General features: G+C 42.8%; 1 protein-coding gene across 16 annotated transcripts in view; it reads right to left on the bottom strand.

Annotated features, from left to right (window-relative positions):
- Nucleotides 1-2,219: 2,219 nt before the first annotated feature.
- LOC145951662 (uncharacterized) overlaps nucleotides 2,220-18,672 on the bottom strand; it is an 81,912-nt gene continuing 65,459 nt past the window's right edge. For 15 of the 16 annotated variants that reach the window (XM_083063323.1, XM_083063324.1, XM_083063321.1 and 12 more), the window contains one exon: nucleotides 8,313-17,614. In XM_083063323.1, the coding sequence (XP_082919449.1) occupies nucleotides 12,207-13,595 (1,389 nt within the window). In that variant the 5' untranslated portion in view covers nucleotides 13,596-17,614 and the 3' untranslated portion in view covers nucleotides 8,313-12,206. Of the gene's footprint in view, nucleotides 2,592-8,312; nucleotides 17,615-18,672 lie in introns of those variants that run through there. The other variant, XM_083063346.1, reaches the window with a different exon arrangement.

Here is an 18,672-nt window from a genome sequence, read left to right as displayed (position 1 = left end):
AGTAAGTCAGTTGAAGAATTAGAGAGAACCGATGAACAGTAAACCAATTATATGTTATGTCGTGCATTTGTGTTGGTTATTAGGCTCCCCAGGTGCAGCAAGTAAGTCAGTTGAAGAATTAGAGAGAACCCATGAACAGTAAACCAATTACATGTTATGTCGTGCATGTGGGTTGGTTATGAGGCTCCCCAGGTGTAGCAAGTAAGTCAGTTGAAGAATTAGAGAGAACCAATGAATAGTAAACCAATTACATGTTATATCGTGCATTTATGTTGGTTATTAGTCTCCCCAGGTGTAGCAAGTAAGTCAGTTGAAGAATTAGAGAGAACTAATGAACAGTAAACCAATTACATGTTATGTCGTGCATTTGTGTTGGTTATTAGGCTCTCCAGGTGCAGCAAGTAAGTCAATTGAAGAATTAGAGAGAACCAATGAACAGTAAACCAGTTACATGTTATGTCATGCATTTGTGTTCGTTATTAGTCTCCCCAGGAGTAGCAATTAAGTAAGTTGAAGAATTAAATAAAACTAATGAATGTAAACCAGTTACATGTTATGTCGTGCATTTGTGTTGGTTATTAGGCTCCCCAGGTGCAGCAAGTAAGTCAGTTGAAGAATTAGAGAGAACCAATGAACAGTAAACCAATTACATGTTATGTCGTGCATTTGGGTTGGTTATTAGGCTCTCCAGGTGTAGCAAGTAAGTCAATTGAAGAATTAGAGAGAACCAATAAACAGTTAACCAATTACATGTTACGTCGTGCATTTATGTTGGTTATTAGGCTCCCCAAGTGTAGCAAGTAACTCAGTTGAAGAATTAGAGAGAACCAATGAACAGTAAACCAATTACATGTTATGTCGTGCATTTGTGTTGGTTATTAGGCTCCCTAGGTGTAGCAAGTAAGTCAGTTGAAGACTTAAAGAGAACCAATGAACAGTAAACCAATTACATGTTATGTCGTGCATTTGTGTTTGTTATTAGTCTCCTCAGGTGTAGCAACTAAGTCAGTTGAAGAATTAGAGAGAACCAATGAACAGTAAACCAAATACATGTTATATCGTGCATTTATGTTGGTTATTAGTCTCCCCAGGTGTAGCAAGTAAGTCAGTTGAAGAATTAGAGAGAACTAATGAACAGTAAACCAATTACATGTTATGTCGTGCATTTGTGTTGGTTATTAGGCTCCCCAGGTGCAGCAAGTAAGTCAGTCGAAGAATTAGAGAGAACCGATGAACAGTAAACCAATTACATGTTATGTCGTGCATTTGCGTTGGTTATTAGGCTCCCCAGGTGCAGCAAGTAAGTCAGTTGAAGAATTAGAGAGAACCAATGAACAGTAAACCAATTACATGTTATGTCGTGCATTTGTGTTTGTTATTAGTCTCCCCAGGTGTAGCAAGTAAGTCAGTTGAAGAATTAGAGAGAACCAATGAACAGTAAACCAGTTACATGTTATGTCATGCATTTGTGTTGGTTATTAGTCTCCCCAGGTGTAGCAATTAAGTCAGTTGAAGAATTAAATAGAACTAATGAATGTAAACCAATTACATGTTATGTCGTGCATTTGTATTGATTATTAGTCTCCCCTAGTGTAGCAAGTAAGTCAGTTGAAGAATTAGAGAGAACCAATGAACAGTAAACCAATTACATGTTATTTCGTGCATTTGTGTTGGTTATTAGGCTCCCCAGGTGTAGCTAGTAAGTAAGTAAGTTAAAGAATTAGAAAGAAGCAATGAACAGTAAACAAATTACATGTTATGTTGTGCAATTGTGTTGGTTATTAGGCTCCCTAGGTGTACCAAGTAAGTCAGTTGAAGACTTAAAGAGAACCAATGAACAGTAAACCAATTACATGTTATGTCGTGCATTTGTGTTGGTTATTAGTCTCCTCAGGTGTAGCAACTAAGTCAGTTGAAGAATTAGAGAGAACCACTTATAGTAACTCTCTAACTTAGTTGTAGCATCATATCCTTGGTTTGAAATTTCTCACTAGCCTAACCCTCTGTTCAAATCCGAGTAACCACTAAGCATCATTACTATCATTGAACCCATACATACGAACGAAGCATTAGTACACATCTTTACTCATAGGATTAAGCAAACCATGAGTAAAGCAAGGTGAACCAATTAAGTTGAAAACGAAACCATCAAGCATGGAAACAAGACCAACACAACAAATTCATAAGGATTAAAACGTAAGAGAGTATTACAATCTAGCCTTCCATGAAGGAAGACAAAAAAGAAGAAAAAAGAAAAGAGAAATGGAAGAACTAAAGAGAATAAGCTACAGCAAAAGCAAGCACAAATGCAGTAAAAAAATGGTGTTTTTCTCTATCTCGGTTTTTAACCAAAAGGGGGTGGTGGCTGTGTATCTCATGTCCTCTCCAAGTCTGACCTAATATTGATGCCTAGTGTGCATCTTGTCTCCCTACGAGTTTGAGTGCACTAGGTTAAGAGAATGGGATGGCCTAGTTGGCCCATCCAGCAACAAAAAATGAGATTACAATTAAAATCAAAATTGTGCTGAAGTTGGTCCACGTGGCAGGCCCTTTTGGTAGTGATCCCAGTCCAATAAGTGATTCCAAATCCTCTACAAAATAGTTATGAAATTAATTAGGATAATAAATCCAATTAACTAAAATTATGAATTAATAGCCCAATAAACCTCAAGATAGTAAAATATGGCAAGAGAGAACAATTAAGCACTGATAATACTTAATAGGGGATTATAAAGGTAAGAAAATGCACGAAAATTATGATTTATCAATATTGAAAAGCATTGTATGAAGAATATTCACTAAACAAACAAATCAATAAGAATGATATTTGTTGAATTCCTCAATTGTTTTTGCATCCTATAATGCATTTCATTTAGAACATACGCCTTTCTAGTATGCTAACAAAGAATAAAAAGGGAAATGTAATCTGTGTATGTCATTTAGATAATGAAATCACTTGTGATCAAATGCAAACTCGAAACATCACATCAGGAAATGCTCCATGAAAGGTCTACAGGCACACAAGAAAATGAAGAGGAAAACGTGCCCAAGCTGACCATCTGAGTACCAAGTCCTTTCCTTTATGAAAGTGACAAGGAAATGCCATGGATCTGTGACGTGCAAAACCCTCCATCATTGGATTCATCAAATATTATCGGGATCGGGGGAATGACTAGGAGTGGACGCAATTATACTTCCATAGACTCAGAGAACAAGTCCCCAAAAGGAAAAGACAAAGAGGAAAGAAGAACAGAACTCGACAAGGAATACGAATTCCTCAAATTCATTCAACAAAGCAAATACTCCATCATCGATCAACTTAATCATACTCCTGCAAAGATCACATTGCTTTCATTGATCTTGAGCTCGGAACCACAAAAAAAGGCTATTTTGAAATCTTGAATGAAGCCTACGTTGCACATCACATATACCAAGACAAATTTGATAGGATTGTAAGCCACATCATGGCTAACAATCACTTAACCTTCACTGATAATGGGAGAAGTCATCTTACCCATCCAAGTAGGACCAACCATCTTCAATGTGGAATTCCAAGTAATGGATATCGCTCCCTCTTATAGTTGTCTCCTCAAAAGTTCATGGATACATCAAGATAAGGCAATACCTTCCATGCTCCATCAAAAGGTCAAGTTCATAGTGGATGACAAGCTGGTAGTCGTTCAAGCCGAGGAGGATATGATTATCAGTACGCCATTGACCATTTTGTATGTAGATACGACTGAAGAAGCGTTAGAAATGACCTTTTATGCATTGGAAATCACTCATGTGCAAAAAATTCCAAACAAAAAGAACCCAGTAGCACAAATTTTGTTCAAAAATGGCTACCGACCAGGGCAGGGGCTCAGTAAGAGCACCCAAGGAATAAAAGAGTTACCAAACTACATAAGCAATCCAAGGTGACAAGGTTTGGGATATGAACCAATAACAGATCTCAAAAAGGAAAAGCCAATCACCCCTACTTTATATGAAATCTTTCAAGGCGCTGGTATCCGAGCAAGCAGAGGAACAACCTTAGTGATTAGATCAACTAGGCCCCTTTGAAAGGATGTTTTTCTCGTATTCTTATGTATGAATCACGAAATCGGGGCAAGCCCTAAGCCTTCGAGCTACATTAAAAAGGGCACGTGTATATCAAGATTTTATTCTTAATGCCATGTTTCCTTTATTTCACATCACTTTGTTGAGATTCATGGATGGTGAATCAAGTTCTGAGAGTTTTGATGATGACAAAGGATATGAATCAAAGATAAGACATGAAGACCATGAATGAATACCAAATGTAATAGGAGTAGTTTATGTGTTCTTATGTGTTGAGTCGCTTTGTTTGTCAATTTTATTTTCTATGCATGTTTGTGCTTTGTGCATGAGTTGAATCTTAATTCCAAATTGTCTAACAGTGAGTATGATGATGATAAGTAACTTGGAAAGGTTTTGAATGTGTGAAATCGAATTTTGAAAAAACTAACTCAAAATAATCGATTATTACTAACTATAATCGATTATCTCAGCTTTGTTTTTCAAGAGGTTGAGAAACCTTGTTGTAATAATCAATTATTTGTGAAATAATCGATTATTCCAGAAAGTGCTCTCTAGAATAATAGATTATCCTTAAAAATAATCGATTATCTAGGTTTAAAAACTTTATAAAAATAGTTCTCACATTCAAAAACAAAGAGAGAAGAAACCAAGTAATATTTTGAAGTGATTGTGATAAACTTTTGATCTTTGTGATCTTCATGGAGTTTTTTTTTTGTGAAACCAAGTAAATCATTTTGTGAAATGCTTTGAGAGGAATCATCATCATCATCACTACATTATTGGATAAAGGAATTAAGATTGGTCTATAATTCACAATCTTATTTGTTCAGCTTCTAGGTGAATTCGTTCCTTTAATCGTTTTGTGTGTTGTGGTAAAAATCTTGAGTAGGTTTCTCAAGTGGTAAGGAAACTTTGCATACCCCGAGGGGTTTCCTGATGGAAGACTTGTTGAGAAACCCGGATTGATGTTGATTTCCCTTCAAGCTTCTTCCTAGGCTTGGTTAAGGTCTCCTAAGGAGGAGGAGGCCTTAAGACCACCACGGTTGGTGGAGAAACTCTGATGGAATAACACTAAGGCCAAGAAGTCCAAGAGGTGATGTATTGAAGGAAGCAAAAGGAATGGGTTAGTGTTGAAAAAAAATCATAGGAGGAGTGAGGCCATTTTTGGACCTTAGCTCCTAAGTTCTTATTAGCATAGCATTTATTTTTATTCCTATTTTTTCCCTTATCTTTGATTCCAAAATTACCCTTGTACTTTGGGGTATTTTAGTCATAGAATTTATTTTACTTGTATTTCCAATTTTACCCTTGTATTTTGGGGTGTTTAGGACTTAGAATTTATTTTCCCTTGTATTTCCCATTTTACCCTTGTATTATGGGGTGCTCTAGATGATTAGGGTTTTTAATTTTGGGCTAGGGTGTTAATTAGAGGGTGACACATATTTTTGGTGCCTATTGGGTCTATTTTTGGTGTTAGAAAGGCTTAGGCCCAAGTAGAGGGCAAAGGTTGCATGGTCTCATCATGCACCTATATATAGCCAATCTAAACCCAAAGATTCCATCCTTGGCCACCAAGTTGCATCTAGGGTTCATTTGCATTTCATTTGGAATGCATTTGCCTACTCCAAATGCAACCCTAGATGCCTCCCCTCCTATAAATACCCAATGCACCACACCTTGTAAATACTTTGGATATTGAATATAAAGAGAGCCTTTAGTGCTTTTATATCTTTCCTTTAGTCACCCTTGGCTATTTTCGGCCAAACCCTACCATCTCCACCTTGAGAGAAACAACCCTAGAAGTGGCCTTCATCATCATGAAGTGAGCCAACCCTAGAGTACCATTCTCAAGCATTTCCTCAAACACCTTCTACCCAACCTTCATTTTTGTCCATTCCATCATCATCCACCCTAAAACCTTGGTCCACCTTTGAAGAACTTGATCCTTGGAGAAGGCGTCCTCCTCCTTGCTCATCATCTCAAGTTCATGCAAGTAAGGATGCCATCAAACTCTCCCAAGAGGCGCCACTCCTTGTTGAAGAGATAAGTCCCTTCAATTCTCACCACACTCTTCTATGAAGGGATAAGAGAATTGGATGAACTCAAAGAGGTTTAGGGACTTTTGGAAGAGAGAAATCTGAACTCTATTCAGAATATACAATCTCAATTACATCAAAAGTGTTTTACAATGAAGGAAAAACGAAAATATAGGAGTAGGAAGCTTGGAGAGCAAGCTAGCCTTAACCATGGTTCACTAGGAACCATGGTAAGGTCTAGCTAACCATCTATGGTCAAGAGGCTTGAAGTGCAAGCTTCTCACTTAGCTTGCTTGGTAAGCTAGCTAAGGAGTGTCGCCACCCGCCGAAACGGACGTTGGCATTCGCGACGATGGTCGGACTCTTCTTTTAGTTTTGAAAAATGATGGATTGTTAGAACGACTTATTCTCAAACTGAGACCTCATCGGACTAACAACTTTGTTAAATGATTCTCACCAACCCATGTTAATCCCAAACGGGACCCTCCATGGATTAGTGGTTTTCGCAAAAAAGGGGTTCTTGGAGTCGCCACCAATGTTTTACTCAAAACATTGGAAAAAGACATAAGGCAATTGATTTTCGCAAATCAACCTTGGCCATTACAACCAGAGTTGGGTAAGGGAGTCGATTACGTGTGGGGAAGGTGTTAGCACCCCACAACGCCCCTTTCGGGTTCCCTATGACGGATTATTTCATAAATAAAAGCGTAAAATTACTAAACTACCCCTATTTATTAGAACGATTATAGGTAAACTATCTACATGATGAAAGCTTTAAACGTGCAATGCAACAATTAAAAAGCGGTAAAAGAAAGGATTTGGAAAGAAACCTTCGAAGCGGGCTTTTATATACTCAAAAAGGAGTTAGGAGGCTTTTTGGCGCTCCTTCCCACTACACGTTCGCTCGCTCCTTTCCCTAAAAATAATATTTACTATGGAAATCAAAGAGATTTCCCTTCGACTTGTTCGAGTCTCAAGCTAAAGGCTCATGAACTCAAGAACTTAGTCGGATCAGCTTTCGGAGAGATTTCTAGGGCAGAGAATAGCTCAAAAACACAAGAATACTCAGCCAGAGAGTGGAGAAATGCTCCAAATGTGTGGAAGGACGAGCCAATGACGTCCTATTTATAGGATTGAGGCGCAATACGGCCTAAGGAGTCAATACGGCCCGTACTGAGTTTTTGAACTACAGTACGGCCATACTGAATTCAGTACGGCCGTACTGAAGTTCAAAAACTTCAGTACGGCCGTATTGATTTCATTATGGCCGTATTGTAGTTCAAATGGCTCAGTACGGCCGTACTGAACCTCTAGGAGGGCGTATTGAGCTCCAATCCTCACACACCCTTATTCTAAGCTACTCTAAGACTTCTAGACCTACAAAGAATCATCCTAGGGTCTTCCAGGAGTCCTTCCGGCTGACTTTCCTTCGGTCTTCGAGAGTCTTTGAGTCTTATTTCCGACCCGGACAATTTTAGGGGTCTACAACTGCCCCCCCTTTACTTAGTCGAACGGATTTTTTGGTGTACCGGTTCATAAGTAAAGGAGTTGACCCAATTGCCCGGGGAGTAAGCCATCCTTCCGACTTGTAGTGTCTTCAGGTGGGAAAATTGTTGAGTAGCCTCTCCAGGTTGAGTTTGCCCTCTCTAGGGTGAGTATTAGTCGTCGCCTCTCCAGGCTCGTGCATACCTCGGTGTTTCTGACGACCTCGGTAGCGTGAGTTTGCCCTCTCCAGGGTCTGCATGCCTCCGTGTTTCTGACGACGTTGGCAGCTGCATACCTCCGTGTTTCTGACGACGTCGGTAGCTGAGTATTAGTCGTCGCCTCTCCAGGCTCGTGCATACCTCGGTGTTTTTGACGACCTCGGTAGCGTGAGTTTGCCCTCTCCAGGGTCTGCATGCCTCCGTGTTTCTGACGACGTTGGCAGCTGCATACCTCCGTGTTTCTGACGACGTCGGTAGCTGAGTATTAGTCGTCGCCTCTCCAGGCTCGTGCATACCTCGGTGTTTCTGACGACCTCGGTAGCGTGAGTTTGCCCTCTCCAGGGTCTGCATGCCTCCGTGTTTCTGACGACGTTGGCAGCTGCAACCTCCGTGTTTCTGACGACGTCGGTAGCTGAGTATTAGTCGTCGCCTCTCCAGGCTCGTGCATACCTCGGTGTTTTTTACGACCTCGGTAGCGTGAGTTTGCCCTCTCCAGGGTCTGCATGCCTCCGTGTTTCTGACGATGTTGGCAGCTGCATACCTCCGTGTTTCTGACGACGTCGGTAGCTGAGTATTAGTCGTCGCCTCTCCAGGCTCGTGCATACCTCGGTGTTTCTGACGACCTCGGTAGCGTGAGTTTGCCCTCTTTAGGGTCTGCATGCCTCCGTGTTTCTGACGACGTTGGCAGCTGCATACCTCCGTGTTTCAAACGACGTCGGTAGCTGAGTATTAGTCGTCGCCTCTCCAGGCTCGTGCATACCTCGGTGTTTCTGACGACCTCGGTAGCGTGAGTTTGCCCTCTCCAGGGTCTACGGTTTGCCCTCCCCAGGGTTGCATACCTCCGTGCTTCTGGTCACTTTGGTAGCGTGAGTTTGCCCTCTCCAGGGATTTGTGATGATTTTGTCTCCACAGTCCACGATGCTGCTCGACGGTTGTTTTTGATTTTGGTGCCGCTGAGGGCTGGATAACGCAGGGATCCGTCTAGGGGATGTGCAGTTACTCATAGGTTCTTGTGTCCCAACTTTCCATTGCGTAGTTGGTGCCCACTGGGGAAATTCTGATTCCTTGGGGATGCAGACACAAAGATGCTCTTTCTGAGGTGAGCGATGCCTTATGATTGGCTGACGTCCTTTCGACGTTGGTGGAGTATCCCGGTTATCCTTATTCGGGTGACTTTTTTGATTTTCTGGTTTTGTTGCCTCTGCGTAGGCTGTTATCCGCTGGGGGATTCTGTCGTATTGATCTTGATTGGCCTCTTCTGTTAGGCGGATTATCTTGACGTTCGGTGTTTAGCTGAATACCGAATTCCGCTTGGGGAATGGTTATTGATCTTTTTGGATTTTCTCTTTTTGAAGGAGTGCCTCTGAGTAGGCGAATGGGGATTGAGGATCTTATGTATCCCAGAGTATTATTTAGAAAGCCTCTTCAAGCTTAGCTTCACTCGTCGCTCGAGTTGGAAAGCTATCTTCCACTGAGGAAGTCTAAGTCCTTTGACTCGGATATTTTGTTTGGATGATCATGCTTCCATTGGGGAATCTAGCTGATCTTGCTCTGATAGCTTTCACTGGGAATTCGGCCCAAGAGTGCAAGCTGAGATGTCTCTGGGGAGTATTATTTCGGCAAGCCTCTCCAGGCTCAGTTATTCTGTACGATTGTTGGATTTTCTGAATTTTTTGCCTTTTTTGTCGATTTCAGCTTTTTCGGCTTTTTCTGTACAGAAATTAAAGTGCTAAAGAATTTTGAACTCGAAAGTGGAAAATTTCATTAATCAAACGGAATGAAATTTGTACAATGATGATAAAAAGAGTGGGGCACAGCCCGATCAATCAAAATAAACAAAAAGCAGGAAAACACAGCAAATGGCCGGTCTTCATTCCTCTGCCGGCGGATCCTGTGAAGGGTCTGGGAAGCGACGATGCAGCCAGACTGACAGGTTGTCAAAATCTTGTCTCAGGGCGTCAATGTTGTGCTGCGCATTGTCGAATCGGGCGTCGATGCTCTGCTGCAACGCGTCGAAACGAGCATCAAAGTAGGCCCTGTCTTGCTGCGAGGTGTCGGCCTCTGTCTGCGGGTCCCCTTCACCTGGGAGCTCGATGTTCTCGAAAAGCTCACTGAAGGTGTCGTGGGTGGTCGCACGTACATATTGCCTCCCTGCCTTAGCAATGATCTTCATATTGAGCAGGGTGGCAGCATTGATAGGCTTGGGCGCCAACTCCCCCGCATCTACGCCATTAGGGCACCCCCAAGTCTCGGCGAGTCGTGAAAGAAACGTAGAGACCAAAATGTATCCTCGCCGAGCGTCGCTGCCCTCTCTTGCCCCCAGATTCTTTATATGCTCGAGAAAAAAGAATCCGGGGTTGGCCTTCTGCCTGGTGGCCATGCAGTAAAGAGCTAGCAGATCCTGCCACGTTACTGACTCTGGACTCTTCAGTCTGGCGTGGATGGAGCCGGTGATCAGCTTGTGGCAAATCCGGAGCGCAGTCGGGAGCCGGGTACCCTTTACTCCAGCGTGATAATCCATCTGACCCGTGACCTCTCTCCACATCTCGGTCGGGGTCAGATTATCAGGGCACTCACAGACGGCGTCCCGATATTCCAACTGATCGGCTCGCCGAAAGAAACCAGCCTGGACGTTGAATTCATCCAGTGTCAGGGAGCGGTATCCTCCCTTCATCCAGAAGTCTACAGAGTAGACCGTTGCGTCGTAGCTGTTCGTCGACTCTGTGACACCGACGGTAGCCAGAAATTCCTTTGTCGCGGTCGGATAGATCTTAGGGTGGGGATCAAGGAGGAACCCCCATCCTATGGCATCGATGTAGCCTCTGACCTCATCTTCCCATTCCATTGCCCGAAGGATGCTGAAGTCGAGCACCCTCGACGGCTGGAAGACGAATGACTCGAGGAAATCCAACCTCTCTTGGTGCCGCGCGGTCATTTCAAGTTGCGCAGGGACCCTCTGCCTCTTCCTTGAAGACTCGGCCATTTTTTCGGAATCGGAGGGATCTCAAACACACTCACAGATAAAGTATGCAGAGGAATGAAGATGTTGTGATGAATGAGAGGAGGAGGGACGTATTTATAGAAAAAATTAGGTCAGTACGGCCCGTACTGAATTCAGTACGGCCGTACTGATCTTACTGTTGATGTACAAAAGAATGGGCCAATACGGGCCGTATTGAATTCAATACGCCTGTATTGGTGTGGACGTTATGGCCAATACGGTCGTATTCATTTCAGTACGCCTGTATTGAGTTGAAAATTTGTTCATAACCCTAATTTTAGTACGAGCGTACTGAACATGGTACGGGCGCATTGTTTTTTCTGAAGTTCATTTTTTTTTTTTTCAATAAACAGAGAATAAGTGATCTTCCAGTACACCTATCATCTGTATGCATGTATGCGGTATGATGCACCTAATTCTATTTGATTTATTTTTCAAAAGAATTAACCGATGCGTTTCTTTGCTTGAATTTTTGCCATTCCTCTAGACGGGCTGTGCGCTGCCGATTTCTGTAACCGAGGAATGATGCGTGTTATATCGAGATTGGTGTCATCAACCCAGTGATCCTTCCCTTCCTTTAGAAGACGTATCAACCTTCCTATTGACCACTATATCTCCATGTTTCCACTAGATTATTCTAAAATCGTTTGGGACAAGAGAAAAGAAAGGAAAGATATTTTTGTTCAAAAGTTTGTGTTTTAGAGGGGATTATTATTGTTTTGAAAACGGTTTTTGTAAGAATGGCTGGCCAAGGTAGGCTCATGTGTTTAGGCTTGTTTGATTAAACACTTATGAAGTTAAGAAAGTCTTGTTATTGACGTTGTGATTCGACAACTTAGATAGTTTCCCTTGAACCTTTCTTTTTGAATTCAGCTCATGGTACCATCATGGATTTCTTTTGCTTTTTGATTGTCCTTATTTTTTCCTAAAACACCCCTTTGTGGCGTCTCAGCGGACCTTTGTTTTTGTTCATTTTTGCAACCCTAATTTTTGCCTAGGTCACCCTTTCGTGGGATTCCTAGTGGGTTCTTTGCTCTTATTTTTGCGCAGCCCCCTTTTTGGGTTTCCTGCCGAGCTTTTTTTTGTTTTTAGGATTTTGTCCTTAAAGGATTTCTTTTTTATCCATGATGGCACTTGTCGAGGCCAAGGAAAGGTGCTCCAAGTTGTCACACACACTTCCACATAAAAATGATGCGGGTTTATTGTTATTAAGACGATTTTAACCTCATTCATGCTTATTCAAACAGGGTTAAAAATAATGTGGTCTAGAAATTTATTGCAAGCAATAAAAGAAGCAATAAGAACTAATAAAGAACGATTTTATTATAATTCTAGCGGAAACATGTGCCCTATCGAGGCTCGGGGGTCGGGCTGTCCCCGAGGAGTGATCTCTAACAGTCATCAGGTCTATACATCCCTATCGGAAGAAGAAGAGCACTTGATGACGACGACCGGCCTTGACGCTTGTGAACCGACCTTCCTAAAGATCTGGCTTAAAGAACGTTGAGAAGGATCTTGGTTCCTCTTCGTCCTTTGATCTTTATTAGGGTTGTATCCTAACCCTTGTTTCCCCGGATTATCCTTAATAATGGGTAGCTCGGGAATTCCTTGGGAATCCTTGCCAAGTCCTTGTCCAGGCAAGTATCCGTTCTTGGTGAGCATGTAGGCTACCTTCTTCATTTCTCGGGGAAACGTTTCAACATTGGCAATCTCCAATGCTTGGAAGGCGGTCTCTAGAGCTTCCTCTGCTGCATCCACGTAAGGTATGGCAGATGGCTTGCTGATGAGTATGTCATCTTCGGCTTGTACAGTCACCAACTTATCACCCACTATGAATTTGACTTTCTGGTGGAGCGTAGAGGGAACAGCTTTCGCATCATGAATCCAAGGTCGGCCGAGGAGACAACTGTACGCGGGAGTAATGTCCATCACTTGAAATTCGACATTAAAGATGGTGGGTCCAATTTGGATTGGAAGATTGATTTCTCCCACCACTTCTCTTTTAGAACCGTCGAAAGCTCGGACGATCATGTTGCTCGGGCGCATTTGGATTCCCTTGATTGCCACTTGATCAAACGTTCTTTTTGGCATCACATTCAAGGAAGATCCATTATCCACCAAGACTTTAGCGATGTGATATTCCTTGCACTTTACAGAGATGTGCAAGGGCTTGTTGTGATTCGGTCCCTCAACGGGGATTTCTTCATCGGTGAAAGTGAGGTGATCATTAGCCGTGATGTGACTAACAATCCCCTCAAACTTGTCTTGGGAGATAGTGTGCGACACGTACGCCTCGTTCAAGACTTTCAACAGAGCTTGCCGATGCGGTTCGGAGCTTAGGATCAACGACAACAGAGTAATCTTTGCTGGCGTCCTATGAAGTTGATCCACGATGGAGTACTCGCTCTGTCGGATATATTTTAACAGCTCGTCAGTCTCCTCCTCGGATTCTTTATTTTCCTCGGTTTTCTCCTTTTCTTTTTCCTTTCCTTTATTCTTGGGAGCTTTATCATGAAGATCTTCGGGAGTGTAGATCCTGCCACTCCTAGTCATGCCCCCAAGTCCAGCGATGTTAGAGATATCGCTGTCGGCAGAAGAATAGATGTCGTATATCCATGGCACAGCTTTATTTGATTCGTAGGGAAAAGGTCTTGGAGCAGTGATCTTCAACGGTGTCGGACCTTCCCCTTTATTCGTCTTGATTACCAACAACGGAGTTGATGTGCGTTCGCTTGGCGCGGTTGTTGGCTTACACTTAATAACAAACGGCGTGCGATCCATTCTGAACATACGCATCGATTAATCCTTTCTTTTTATTAATGTTATTAATGAATTACTAGGAGAGATGTATGCAAATGAATGACTATGAAATGCAAAGGCAATTGAAAGATTTCATAGATCTCAAAAATTCGATTTATTAATCAAAGAAAGTGTACAACTCATTATACAATGCTTCGAAGCAAATTTTTACAAAATGAGAAAAGCCGATAGAAACCCACAGGCGGGTTCATGTTTCTTCTCCATTCAACTTCGGCTTCCTCTACATGACGGGCCATTGCTTCGGCTTGCGTATGGACCGCTTGGCTCATATTATCACTAATCTTTTGAGCGTCCTTCGCTTTTTGAATATAGTAGTTGATCATGGCTTGCAGCTCATTAAGCTCGTCTTCGGCTCGATCCTTCTCCTCTCGGAGCTTAGCCATATGTGCTAATCCTTCCCTTTCCTTCTTGCGAAAATCGGAAAGGCTTGCGGTTTGTTGTTGAGCAACTTCCCGCCATTGCTGCGCATCGGATCGAGTCGAGAGTAGATCATCTTGCATATCCTTGATCAACTGTGCCTGCCTTGCGTACTCGGCTTCAAGGCGTGCTATCTTTGCGTCGACATCTCGGAGTTGACTACTCGGTTCGACCTTTGGCATTTTGGATGCCCGAATAGCCTTCTCATTAAGGTTAGCACACTCGTCCTTGAGCCTCTCTATCTCATGGTCTTTTTTCTTGCACTGCCTTTGTAGACCGTCAATGGCTCGTTTTTCTCCTCAAGAACTCTCATCTGAGCTCCCATGATTTCCAGCTTCTTGGTCAAGGCATTGACTTGTTCTTGCAGCAACCTCCTCGTAACTGCGGTTGCGCAAGAGGTGGATGGTTGGGGCACTCCCCTCTCGCTCCTCCAAGTCTCGTAGTTGGTGGAGACGGATACCCGAGGCTTTCCAAGCTCTCGATCTCCCTCGTAGATTGGTCTCTCCCACGCTCTAACGACAGTGTGCATGTCCCTTTGATGCTCGGAATCAAAGGAGAAACACAATCCTCCAAGCTCCTCTTTAGTAGGAACAATCTGAGTCCTCATAAGTTGCCTCATAGCCAATCTAGGTGAATAAGCTATGCAACCTCTGAGGCCCATCAAAGGTACGCTTGGGTAACTGCCGCATCTCATCAATACGTTGCTCGGACGGAACCAAGGACAAACCCATGTGAAGTGCTCGATGCTCCACTGTTCCATCTCTTCCTTCCATTCGGAAGCATAACGGCGGCATACGGGGATCTTCGAAAAGCTCCTCAACGGATCGGGGAAAGTCCCCATGTGACTAGAGGCGTAGAAGTGTGTGATGCTCCACACATATAACAAGGAGGTGCAGCATCGGATAATCTTCCCTTGCTTCTGTTGAGATATGTTGACAGAAAGCAAGGTGTCGGCAAGAATGGCAGGCACGGGACTCTTCATGTGCACGTCCCATGCGAAGAAAGCATCTATAGCGGCATGGTCCACTGTGTTAGCGTGAAAGGGGAATAGGACTGTCCCAAACACGGCTAACGCTAGAGTCTTGTTGAAAGCTAACCAATCTCCCTCACCAGCTAAGGAAGAAAGGTGATCCTCAATCATAGCGAGCTTCCAACCTTTGATACTGCCGTTCCCCACTAAGGCAGATGATCGTGATGGTAGTTTGACTTGAGTAGCGACCCTCTCCACGGCCACATAATTACCATGAAAAACATAGACTCCTGCTGATTTGGGCCATCGCAGCATGAGCTCGTACTCCTCGAGAGTAGGAACTAAGTCAAACTGGGGGAACTCGAAGCAATGCAGATCGAGACTCCAAAAGTGAACCAATGCTCTCAGAAAGGCCGGATTCACACATATCTTCATCAAATCGAGGACTCGTCCATATGATTTCTCGAACTCAACACGAGCCTCATGTGGCATCAAAGAACAGAGGTGGTCCAACCTCTCGGCACGGTATAACAAGAAGTCCACTTTCTTCAACTGCCCTTGCACTCCCCTAGATCCCTCTATGATCTTCGATAAGAATGCATGATATGAGATGATGACGTTGAATATGCATGCATTGTGTTTATTCAACTAAGCATTATCATGTTTTCAAGATGCTCCTAAGATGATGCATGGTATTGCTTGGTTTGGATAAATAACCCTTTTTCTTTTTTGGGTATTTTATTTTTTTGTATTTTTGGGTGAAAAGGGAAACTACCTACATGAATGTGATGAGGGTAGATGTTAACACCATGTAATGGAAGATTCTTATTCCTATTTATTCTTATTTTAAAAGGGGAATGTTGTATGTTTAAAGAATGCAATGTATGCTCAAACAATGTCACATAAACAATGCACAAACAATTCACTCATCCACGAACAGTCACGAGCGAATCACGAGGTAGGGGTATCCTGCAGACAAGTGCATATTCAAGGAGGTTCTAACTGTTCTCACCAGTCTAAGGCCCCCAAGGTGCCCCCATTATAGGGACCCGATCCCTCTCGTCGTAAGTCGATGGAAAGCTCCAACGCACTGTCGGACTTGAGTTCATGGTTTTCACCTTGAGTGATGCTTTCTAACAACGGTCTACGGGCACCTATAGACCCATTCGACAACCGGCCGTACTAGCATCCACTCCCTATGGCTTTCCACTCATGCCCCCGGGTATAGAGGGAACTGTTGTGTGCAAAGGTTCGTGTGTAGTTTATATTTCAAACAATTGCGAAAATTTAAACACCCAACAGTTATTAAAGCCAATTAGGTAAAACATATTATCATACAAGCGAGGGGTAATGAAGTAATTTTAAACTATCATTTTAGAAATAATCCATCACTAAATGGGACTGACTCTCGAGGCTTCCCCAGCAGAGTCGCCATCTGTTGCCACCCGCCGAAACGGACATTGGCATTCGCGACGATGGTCGGACTCTTTTTTTAGTTTTGAAAAATGATGGATTGTTAGAACGACTTATTCTCAAACTGAGACCTCATCGGACTAACAACTTTGTTAAATGATTCTCACCAACCCATGTTAATCCCAAACGGGACCCTCCATGGATTAGTGGTTTTCGCAAAAAAGGGGTTCTTGGAGTCGCCACCAATGTTTTACTCAAAACATTGGAAAAAGACATAAGGCAATTGATTTTCGCAAATCAACCTTGGCCATTACAACCAGAGTTGGGTAAGGGAGTGATGTGCTTCCACTTGGATGCACATGGATTCTTCACTCCTTCTCGGATTCCTTAGATGATTCTTCAAGGATTAGAGACGCCTCAAAGGAGCAAGGTGACCTAGGCTTGCATACAAGCTAAGTCCTAAGAAGGTAAGGTGTCCTAGCTCTACAAGGAGAAGCTCTCAAGGAGGGTAGAGGCTAGGAGCAAAGTGACTTCGGAGGAGAGATTTCTTTGAGAAGAATACTCATTCAATAATGTCCAAAGTGTCTACAAAACTCGGTCATAAGGAAATTTATAGGCTAAATTAGGTTAAGGGTTTAAGTTGGGTTTACCTAGAGTTAAGTAAAACCATGGTATGGTTATCTTAACTCTAGGCGCCAAAATTTGAATTCTAAAATTCAAATTTTGGTGCCAACCGGTCACCCTCCCATGTGCACACATTTGGCATGTAATTAGGAAGCCATTTGAGTTGCATTTCGGATCACACCATGTGCATGTGTTGCACATGGCCGAAATGCACACCAAATGTGCTACTAATTAAATGCTAATGTAATTCCACATGTAACTCTAATTAACCTAAATTCAAATGACCTTCAAATGAAACTCCTATGCTACTAGGCCGAAAATACAAGGCCCAAAAGAAATACATGGCACTAAGGCCTACTCCTATACTAGCCCTAATCTAATTGGGCTTGATTCAAGGCCCAACAAAATAAAGTGGTGGGCTTTCCTTGGGCTTGGGCCCACTCTTCATGCATCCTTCTTGCCATTGCTCTAGTAGTTGGGCCCTTAGCCCATGGGCCTCCTCCATCATCCCCTCCCTCTTGAAGAGGATTTGACCTCAAATCCGGAGCATGCTCCTCTAGGGTAGCTAGTCCTGTAAACAAAGAGAGATCAGAAACATTGAAACTAGAACTAACACCATACTCAGAAGGGAGATCTAGAACATAGGCATTGTTATTGATTTTCCTAAGGATTTGGAAGGGTCCATCTCCTCTAGGACTAAGCTTGGACTTTCTTTTGGAAGGAAACCTATCCTTCCTAAGGTGAAGCCAAACCCAGTCACCTTCCTTGAAGATAACTTCCTTCCTACCCTTATTATTGTATTTTTGGTATTTTTCTGTTTGAGATTGAATATGATCTCTAACCCTCTCATGTAATTTCTTGACAAACTCAGCCCTAGATGTGCCTTCTTTATGAATAAAGGCAGCAACATCCGGAAGAGGTAATAAATCCAATGGAGTAAGAGGATTAAAGCCATAAACAATCTCAAATGGAGACATGTTAGTGGTCTTGTGAACCACCCTATTGTAGGCAAACTCCACATGAGGAAGATAGTCATCCCATGACTTTTTATTGCCTTTGAGGATTGCCCTCAACATAGTCCCGAGAGACCTATTTACTACCTCAGTTTGCCCATCAGTTTGGGGATGACATGTGGTAGAAAATAGTAGTTTAGTTCCAAGCCTTGCCCAAAGAGTTTTCCAAAAATGGCTTAAGAACTTAACATCTCTATCAGAGACTATAGTTTTGGGTAACCCATGGAGTCGCACAATCTCTTGAAAGAATAACTTAGCAATGTTACTTGCATCATCCACTTTGTGGCATGGAATAAAATGTGCCAGTTTGCTAAAACGGTCCACAACCACAAATATGGAATCCTTTCCTCGTTGGGTTCGAGGAAAACCAAGGATAAAATCCATGGAAATGTCTACCCAAGGAGAAGAGGATATAGGCAGGGGTGTGTATAGCCCATGAGGTTTAGTGGTAGACTTTGCTTGTAAACAAGCAATGCAACTACTACAAAACCGTTGGACATCTCGCTTCATATGAGGCCAAAAGAATTTCTCTCTCAAAAGAGAAAGAGTCTTCTCAATTCCAAAATGCCCCATGAGCCCACCCTCATGGCTCTCCCTAACCAAAAGTTTTCTAATA

This window comes from Cajanus cajan, chromosome 9, assembly GCF_000230855.2.
Source record: "Cajanus cajan strain Asha chromosome 9, NIPB_CcT2T_4, whole genome shotgun sequence".
NCBI classification, from domain to species: domain Eukaryota; kingdom Viridiplantae; phylum Streptophyta; class Magnoliopsida; order Fabales; family Fabaceae; genus Cajanus; species Cajanus cajan.
The sequence above is the reverse complement of the archived record's forward strand: the minus strand, read 5'-3'. Positions and strand labels throughout refer to the sequence as shown.